We start from the raw sequence: 10,453 nt of genomic DNA on the forward strand, positions 1-10,453 counted from the left end.
AAGGGGTTGAAAATGAGGAGTGAAGTGAATGTCAGCTCTTCCAGTATAGCCAGGGAGAGAGTGAATGCAGGAGGTCCTCCTCTCTCTGGAGGTTTGGGGTCATGATATCAAGAGACAGAGTCCAGAACAAAAGGAGAAAATGTGAGGAAGTTGGGTCAAAGAAGACCTGTTTCAAAGGCAAAGCAGCATTAGTAATGGATTAGTAATGACTGAGAGTCAACTAGTCTGGGAGGATTACAAAACTGGATAGAAACAAATGGACAGGCAATGCCTGAGAAAGGACTGAGCAGATCTAGCACTGTAACAAAATACTGATGTAACTATGTTAAGTGTCCCTTAGCCAAAACATCTAGCCAGAAGTCTTTCATATTTTACTTTTTTCAGATGTTGCACTATTTCTATAGATTTTACTAGTTGAGCACCCATCTAATCCAAAAGTCACAAATCCAAAATAATCTAAAATTTCAAAAATTTTATTTTATTTATTATTCTATGTGAATGAGTGTATTGTCTGCATATATGTAAGTGCACCCGTGTCATACAATGCCAGTGGAGGTCAGAAGAGGGTGTCAGATGCCCTGGAACTGGAGTTGCAGATGGTCGTTAGCTACAATGTGGGTGCCAGGAACCAAATACAGGCCCTCTGCAAAGAGCAGATGCTCTTAATGGCTGAGGCATCTCTCCAGTTCCACAAAATTTCAAAACTTTTTCCATGTCATACCAGCACTCAAAAGAGTTCTAGTTTGAGTATACTTCAGATGAGGGCCAATCACTGTGCACACTGGGAAGACACCTGCCACCCTGTAACCTCTCTACAAAGGCCCTGTTCTGTCTACACTGCTCACCACAGTCATCACTCGCTACCTGTGGCCATTAAGCACTTCAAGTATGGCTAGCATGCCAAGGGAAAATATACAGCCACTATAATAAATTAAAGTGTGGTCCTCAAATATAGCAATCAATCAACAAACAGTAACCTTCAGTTACTCAAAGTGCTTGGAACAGTGATCACAAAGTATGAACTACTATCATTTTATTATTCATTGTGAGGTATGTCTAATTTAGCTTACCATGGATCCAAATTCATGACTAAAGACATTACTGAACACACATAAATGATTAACTTTGGCATATTGAGACGTTCTGAAAATGCTTCCATGCAGAGGAAAAGCATTTGCCTTTAGTTATACATGAACACAGACAAATAACTATGGGTGTTAAGACGTTCACAGCACTGAAAACTCTGAGTAAACAAAAAGATTAAGCATATAAATCTCTAAAAGTACTTTGCCATATTGTACTACAATTTCTGAATGATGATAGAACAAGAGTATTTGCAGAGAGAGGAATAAGGATTCTCCAAATAGCAAATTTATTTAACTTTTGAGAAGTCAACATTAACAGATTGGTGTCTATTTTGGGTATGTGGAAAGAGTTTAGTTATGAAGAATAACCAAAGAAATACGTAGGAAAAAGGAGTGGCTATGCATGTCTTCATCCCATCTATTCGACTTGCCTTGGTCTTTTCAAAATTGGCTTCTTCCGTCATCTGTACCGCATGCTTCACCTGTTCATAGGCACTGGTTTCTCTCTGTTGTGCATCTGCCAAGTTGCTCCTCAGAGAAACTAGCGCAGACATTAAGTCATCCCTTTCCCTGTCAGCACAAAAAGAACATCCAAAACAAGAAGTGATCATGTGGTCATGCACTCATAAGGCAGGAGAAAGAAGAGCATTTGTGTGTATCAGAACGGTCATCAAAAGTCTGCACAGCTCCTATTAAGAACAGCCCAGAGAATGACCCTCTGTCCTCCCTCAGTGAGTGGCAGGCAGCACTGTCAGAAAGGCTGAGGCGTTGGTGGCAAGGCCACATCTGCGTTGGACAATGTGCTTTTGTGGAAAGCGCTGGCACACATAGGGCTGCAGAGCAAAAGCCTCAAATAGAGCAAATTAGTTAGAAAGCGAGGCAAGGGAGCTAAAAGGAAAAAGCAACAAACTACAGAAGACAGATACTGCACATCAGAAACCGAACAGCATTTTAAAGCAAGGACTAAGTAAAAAGTATTCATACCTTCTGAAGAGAAACCAGAGTTCCTCTTTTTTTAAAATTTGTTTTTATTAAATTTTGTTGTATTTCATACAGAACATCTCAAACAATCTGAATCATCTTTATAGCCCCATCCCCACCTACATCCTCCCATAGCCCCCCAACTGGAATCCATATACTCTTTTTAAAATAGGGGGCAGGAGTGAACGGTTTGGGGTACGCCACTGATTCTCTTCTGTTGCTTGGGTTGATGTAAGGCCTTTCCTCTTTATCTTCTCACAGGCCTCCCTTTGCCCTTCTCTTCCAATGAAATTCTCTGAGCTATTTATGAACAAACCTGCTATTTCAATGGCTAGGACTATAGACCCTCTCCAGTCCTCTGGTTTCACATAAAACACTCAAATTAACAAAATCTGCCCATGGTGCTTCATTTTTTTGTTTGTTTCTTTCTTTCTATTCTAATTTTTAATTATTTAGAATTTTTAGCACAAAATATATAGATGGAAAAGAAAACTCACAAAAAGCCTACAACACAGAAAAAAAAATCACTCAACATTTTGGTGTATGATCTGGTACATGTATGTGTGTGTGTATATATACATATATATAATACACTTAAATTTTTACAATATATTGTTTCATGCAATATATACTCATCTAATATGCTCTTTTCATTCAATAATATTATAACAAAAATACATATTTACTAGAAGAGATAAAAAGAAATGTATTCAGTAAAATGCCACAATTTATCTTGAAAATGTCTTATCAGTGAACAATTTGGTCATTTCCAACTTTGTCTATGGTTTTTGATCACAGCCAAGAGTCACCCACTCCTCAGCTTACTCAGGCATCCCCTAAGCTAAGCTGCTTTTGAGGAGTTAGAAGTGAGCAGAATATCAAAACACTGTGGCATATAAATGCTCAAAATAAATTTTATATCAAATTTTCAGGTTATTTTTGAACTTATCACTAAATGAAAATACCCAGTAAATCAAAAAGAAAGGTGAAGTGATAAACTTCCTATGCATACAAAGTAAAACAAAACCAAAAACAGGCATGATGATCTGTTACACATGATGGTCTGTTACACATGCCATTGTGTGCTTTGTTAGAGACTGACTCTTCTACTGTAGCTTCAAATTGTTTGAAACAAAAGCTTACTGTTTGCTTTTCACTGCAAAATTCTAAACTCTCGGAAAAAAACAACTGTGATTAAAAAAAAAAATCTTAAACATGAAAGATTCATGTTTGATGGCTGGAGAGGTCATAGATCTTAAAGAAAAATCTACTTTTGTCACACCCCTAGACCAACATAATTTCTAGCTGTATTCTAAATTTATATCCTTATATTTATAGACAAGTGTACCTCTCACCATTCATCAAAGAAACTTCTTTTTGCAACAGATGGAAACTACTACAGAGTTCCACAACTAGTCAAATTCAGAGAGTTAAGTGTGAGGTGCCCAGTCCTATGTGACACATCTACAATGCAACCTCCATACCTAAGGCTCAGGGAACACAGAACAGGGGGCCAAGAAAATATTAATACATCTCTCGACGCTCACCAGCAAAGCTTCCTCGATGCTCACCAGCAAAGCTTCCTCAAGCAGCAGATGGTGATTAAATCAGAAAGCAACAATTGGGCAAAGTGCAGAGAATAAGAGACTGCAGATAACTTATCCCTGAAAAAGACACCTATATCAAACCTCTGCCACCAAAGGCTCGGGACCACTGTGGAAAAGGAAGCAGAAAGATTTTAAGGGTCAGAGGTGATGGATGACCACAAGGAATCAGAGCTTTCCAGACAGCTGGGAAGTTATTCATATGAACTCACAGCAGTGGTAACAGCATGCACAAGACCCATGTAAGTTCAAACCAGACAAACCAGCAATGACTCTGCTTTAAAAATCTCCTAAAGGTAAAGTAATTTAAACTATTTATGGTATTTGGAAAACAGTCATATTTAAAGAAACATGAAATGCTGAACAAAGTTACAATTATCAGTAATTATAAAAATCTTTTTTGTTTAAAAAAAAACTGCTAAAAATAGCATAAAATTCCTGGCATTATGAAGATCTTCACTTTACAATTTCCTGATTTGTTTTAAATTGATAAAATTTTTTATTCTAGAAAAAAAATGAAAGAGTAAATTGCTCTGATTAAATATAACAAAGCACAACAATTATGTAAAAAAGTAGAAGACTCAAAAGAAGACCAAAATAGTCTAAAGTAAAAAGAATAAGTTGAATGCAAGTAGAATTTGTACTTATTGCTAACTTCACGGGATATACATTGTATATCATGGGATATACAATCCAGGAGGATCTATAGTTCTAGAAGAAAATTTACCTTTAAGGATAGCAAAACAATATAAGGTACATGTAGGCACCTCTCTTAAATGTCTAAGATCTACTGAAAATCCAAGTTACAAGTCAGTGGTAGTCTTTATCTGTTCCTGATATCACAGCATCATTAAAGACAAAGCTCCCAGTTCCAAAAACAATGGCTAAAGCAGCTGATGCTATAGAAGTATGTTAGCAGATAGACCTCAAAGTCAAAGTTTAAGGGATCTGCTTCTCCTGGGAGACATCTATAACCACTCACTATCTTCTCAGGACATCCTCTTAACAAGAGTAGTATTTGTCACACAGTAGATGCTTAACAAAACAAATGACAAAGAACAAATGTACAGGCCAATGAGATGGGTCACAGGGCAAAACTACCTGCTGCCAAGATTGGCAACCTGAGTTCCATTCCCAGGACCCACTTCGTGGAAGAAGTGAACCAACTCTCTAAAGATATCCTTTGATCACCCCATGCATGCCATTAATTTTTTAAAAAGAACAAAAGTATGAATAAGAAAATACACAACAGAAAGACTTGAAAAGAAGTGGCACCCAAAAGAAGCAGTTCCCTCTCAGTTGCAATATTTCAAGATTTAAATGGAAAGGTTGTGTGGACTGGAGAAATGGCTCAGCAGTTAAGAGCACTGGTTGCTCTTGCAGAAGATCAGGGTTTGAATCCCAGCATCCACACGGCAGCTAACAACTATCTGTAATTCCAGTTCTACGGGACCTGACGCCCTCTTCTGACTTCTGCTGGCATTGCATGACACAGGTACACTTACATACAAATAAAATTAAAATAAATATATAAATTTTTAATGGAAAAGTTGTGTTATTATTTAGAATTGCAGGTGCACATACATACACATAAAATTAAAATAAATAAAATTTGGGGGGGGTTGAGACAGGGTCTCCCTATAGCCCCAGCTGATCTGGAACTTGCTATGTAGACCAGGCTGGCCTGGAACTCACAGAGATCCACCTGCCTCTGCCTCCCAAGTGCTGGGATTAAAGGCGTGCACCACCATGCCCAGCCAATAAATATTTTTTTAAATGGAAAAGTTGTGTTATTATTTAGAATTGCAAAATAAAGAGTTGTTAGGTTCAAAAGTGTTTCAGAATGCAAACTCATCAAGTATTAACACCACAGAAAATCATTAAAAACCTCAAAACACAGATGTTTTGTGAAACTCATCTTTTAGCAAAATGATTAATGGCATATCTGCACTGCCACTAGATTAACACATTCCAACTTCCTATAGGAAAAAAAATATATCACACACATCGGGGTAGCCATTGGGACATTAGGGAGCTATGGAAGGTCATCTTGGATATTTAAGATCATACATTTAGCTGTTACATTTTGCCTTTGCCTTTGTTTCAACTCCACTACTTCATTTACTAAATAGCACTCAAGAAACAGAGCTCTGGGTGGCGCCCCATCTTGTCAGTACAAGGCCTTGCTTCCTTCTCTAGACATCTTCATCTGCCTGTCACTCTCTTAGTTGATCTCCCATTTTACATCCTACACTTGCCCTTTGCATCTGATGGAGATATTGGTTATATACTCTCCAGAAATATGAAGTCACCACGGTAGGTAGCTAGGGTGACTAATGGACAGCTACATTCCTGCTCCTAAAGCTATATCCAGAGGGCCAAGCTAGAGTCAGGCCTGAGGGAGTCTCTGGTAATAGGACAGACATATCAACATGAGAGTGAGAAGGAAGTTCTCCAAAGTAAAATCCTCCGTGGGCAAGTTCTACAAGTGCTTAAAATCATCACTTGAATGAATAAGAAACTTGACAAAGGTGCTTCTTGAGGAAAGCAAGCTGCACAGTGTTAGCCTCATGGTATTCCATAGTCTGGATAGAAAGCAGTTAAGATAAAAGACACCACAAATAACACAACAGTCAGTTTCTGGGCTGAAAATGCAGGAACTACCACACTCACTAGTGAGTATATAATAAACAAGGAACTGAGTGTAGCGGTGAAAGCAGAAAAAAACCTAGGAAATGACGTTTAACCTCAGTCACATGTTTGAAATACACAAAGGAGAGGGTTTCTTTAAGCTACATATGAACTTTACCTTGAAATATGGAGTAACTAAGACATGCTTTAATAATTCCAAAACTATTCCCCCACTATCAATTTTCAGATTTATATCAAGAATCATTTCAATAAGCATTATTACTGCTGTTTATAAGGGGGTGAAATGCAACTTTTTTCTCTTTCTCTTTATGACTCACTTTTCTTGTCATGTTTAGAAGTCCAAATCCAAGACTATTAGATAATTTTTATACTTACTTTTAATACTTTCACACTCTGAATTATATTTGGTTCTTTAAACTATCCTTAATTCATTTTTATAAGGTACAGTTCTATTTTTTTCAATAGAAAGAAAAATTTCTCCAAGCTTTTGCTTCCTGAGGTATGAAATGGGCATAATACCTACCTCACAAAATACTTTATAAAATTATCTCACCTAAGCCGGGTGTAGTGGTTGCACACCTTTAATCCCAGCAGAGGCAGGCAGATCTCTGTGAGTTCAAGGGCAGCCTGGTCTACACAGTGAGTTCCATGCTAACTGGGGCTACAGGGAAGCATAGTCCTTGTCAAATAACAAATATTCACTACATATTATTTGGGCATGAAAATATATTTTAAATATGTTACTATAGTTAATAGTTTTATTGAATGCATACAGAAACTGCAAAAACATTTAATATTATTTAACAAAAAACAAAACTATTAGCACTGATCCTAACCACCAGTCATGCATACTGGAAATTCAGATTTTATACAGCAATCCACATGTTAATCATGCGTGGAAGCTGCAGAAATACTGAATGTTCTTGAAACTCTTGAGGTTCAGAGGTTTTTAGTAATTTAGTGTCTGGGGAAATACTTGCCAAGTATGTATTCAATTTAGTAAGTAAGACAGATGATAGCTAGATGGATGGATGGATGGACAGATGGACAGACAGAAAGAGAGACATTATTTTAACTACCTTTCAAAACACCCTATGAGTTAGGGTTCTTTTATTAGCATTTTAAAAGTGAAGGAACAGAGCTTGCACAGCAAAGTAGCGGTAGAATCAGAATATGAACCCAGGCAGTCTGCTTCAGATTCAATGTTTGTAGTCATAAAGCTAAGTTGCCTTGGTAAAATTCCAAGAAGTAGGGATTGTTCTCAAAAACAGTAGAGAGCTCCAGGCTCTGAGGATTAAAGCAATCTGTTTAAAGGCCAAGACATATAGCATTATCTGTCTGTCTTTAATGACCACAGTCATTCCACATTTACACATCAATTCCAACCACAGGGATCTCTGACTGTTAAGGACTAACACCTTGTCACATGAAAAACATGAACACGGAGTGCCCTCAAAAAGCCAGGTACTCAGGAACCAGAGCTGAAGAAATAAGCATAATATGGCTGCTGCTTCCAAGAGTATATGATGTATTCTAAAACTATGGAAGAAAAAACAAAGTCAGCAAAGGACCAAATGAAGCAGGGCTTAGGGGGACACTTCAGAAAAGAAGTGCTGTTTGGGCTACTAGAAAGAGCAGAGCAGACTGAGGGAGGACAGGAGTAGAGGGCATGGGAAAACACAGATTGCAAACCACCATTGGGTGCTAGAATAAACAATAATTTTCAACTTATGAATAAAATTTCCACTGGAAAAAAAGACCACCTTTGGAGGAGTGAGAACGCAACAAGAGAGATGCACACAGAACTGCAGTGTTTCGGCCTAGAAAACGTTGACAAAAGCCCCTTTGTCATTCCTCCCTGGTCAGCCTCTGGCGGTCAGAGCTATGACACAGTGGGTGCTTCCTCCATGGTACTCATAATATTCCACAACAAGCACATGATGAAGACATGCTAATAATCCTTACTCCCTAAACCATAGAGGTCGATCCAAGACATAGCAAAATCTAAGGTATTCATAACATACTCAGTTTTGCTAAGGACAGTGTTAAGGCTAGAGTCACAGAACTGGATAGACTGTAAAGAGATTATCTATTTCAACTCTCCTACTTCAAGATGAGATTGAAATGAGATATAAAACTATTTGTTCAAAGTGACATGGTTAGCAGATTCTACCCATTCTTTCTTCAAGAAAGCTACAATGAAGGAACCGTCTAAAATCCATTTTATATGAAGCTTAGCTTTAGTCACATGTGACTGAGTGTGAGGATAAAAGGAAACAATACCCACAGAGACAAAAAATCCTGTGTTGGCAAAGACTCCGGGCATCAGTGCATACATACTTGGTCAGTCTTTCGACGGTCTGGACGTGCACATTACTATGGGTCTGGGAAAGAACAGCTTCGTGCTGCGCACACTTCAAGCAAAGGCCACCCACTCGGCTGGAAGTGCTGGCAGCCAGAAGAGACTCCTTATGCTTCAGTCGTTCTTTCAGATCTTCGCAGTTTTTCTGATATTCAGCTAAGTCTTTCCTAAAAGGAAGTGGAAAAATCTAGACAATGTTCAGGTAAAAAAAGCACACTACTTTCAAATGAACCATCATAGTGAACTATTGCCATCATTTATGGGTGTTTACTTGGAGATGCTTTACACAAGGTACCTTATTAATTCTTACCACAACCTTGAGGCACAGGAGTGATTATTTTAATTGATGCACTGACTGTAATGAGACTTGAATATATTAATTAGTTCATCTTCTTGTAAAATTTCATTACAGACTAGACTATTCTTTAATAGGACCTCACCTCCATTAACATTTTATTACCCACAAAGCAAAGCTCCAAATATAAATCCTAAATAGTTTCTCTTTTAAAAAGAAGTGGGGGCAACATAACATCCTTGAAATAAAGAAAATATTCTCTTTTCACTCCCATACAATTATAGAGAATACCTTGAAAGTTCACATAAAGAATGCAGATTTTTATCTCTGACTAATTTATTATCTGTGACTGATTTACTGTCATCTATTCTCTTCAGGAGGAAAACATAAAAAGCTATCTAATGAGAAAATTCTGCAAAGAATTCTTTTTTTTAAGATAGGGTCTCCAGGTGGATCTACCTGGCCTGGAACTCACTCTGTAAATCAGGCTGGCCTCAGTATCACAGAGATATATCTGCCTCTGCCTCTACTTCCCAGTATTGGGATTAAAGGCATGTGCCACCACTCCTGGCTCAAAGAATTATTTCAAAAGACAATGGACTGAAAAAAGGAGTTCTGTAGAATTTATCAGTCAAAAGGTTTCAAAAGTAGCAACTGTGTGCTAGGAGGTCAGAAGGGAGCTTCGGATTCCCCTGGAACTGGAGTTAAGGAAGGTTCGTAGCCACCATATGGGTGCTGGGAATCAAACCCGGGTATTCTGCAAGAGCAGTCAGTGCTCTTAACCACTGAGCCATCTCACCAGCCTCAGGGGTTAATTAAAATTTATAATTTAGCGCATGGAATTGGGAATTGAAAAGGGATGTACAAATTTATGTCATTTTATCCTTTAGGGCTCACGGGATATATCTTGTACTGCATATAATAAATGCTATGAAGTAATTCTAATTTTGAGTTAAACTAGAAGTTCATCAAACATTAAAATCTGTTTTAAGAACATTATCATTTTGCTGGGTCTGTAAATGAGGAACTTGACTTTACCTCAAAAGTGTCAGCTGAGATTCCAGAATGTCACTCTTGGCCTCATAGGTAAGTTTTAGCCTCTCCTATGGAACAGGAAAGAAAGCACTTTTTTTTTTTTTTGCTATGTCTTGTGTTTCATAAGCAAATTTAAATTATAAATACTAAACTAAGTTTTTCTTCCTTACCAACAGAGAAAACAATGCTTCTGGAACCATTTTCTCTAGCTCACTCTAAATTTTCTATTTTTACTCTTAGGTGAATGGCTATAAAGGACTACTAAGTCACAGAATAATGACTGCTGGCCATTTTTATTTCCTCTCAAAATTGCACACATCAGGTCTTACCCTTAAAAGTGTGACTGTAGAAAACCAACTGTCATTACTAGGTTCATGAGAGCAAGTTCAAATCTTACCAGACTCCCTCACTGGACCTGCAGCACATTTGACATATATAT

General features: G+C 37.7%; 1 protein-coding gene across 10 annotated transcripts in view; it reads right to left on the bottom strand.

The window, feature by feature from the left end:
- Positions 1–10,453, bottom strand: part of Sdccag8 (serologically defined colon cancer antigen 8) — a 238,012-nt gene that overhangs the window by 186,590 nt on the left and 40,969 nt on the right. For all 10 annotated transcript variants that reach the window (XM_017802232.2, XM_029554103.1, XM_029554102.1 and 7 more), the window contains 3 exons: positions 10,018–10,082; positions 8,663–8,851; positions 1,517–1,655 (listed from right to left, as the gene is read on the bottom strand). In XM_017802232.2, the coding sequence (XP_017657721.1) occupies positions 1,517–1,655; positions 8,663–8,851; positions 10,018–10,082 (393 nt within the window). The remainder of the gene's footprint in view (positions 1–1,516; positions 1,656–8,662; positions 8,852–10,017; positions 10,083–10,453) is intronic.

Source organism: Nannospalax galili, unplaced genomic scaffold, assembly GCF_000622305.1.
Source record: "Nannospalax galili isolate Female #2095 unplaced genomic scaffold, S.galili_v1.0 scaffold543, whole genome shotgun sequence".
Taxonomy (NCBI): Eukaryota; Metazoa; Chordata; class Mammalia; order Rodentia; family Spalacidae; genus Nannospalax; species Nannospalax galili.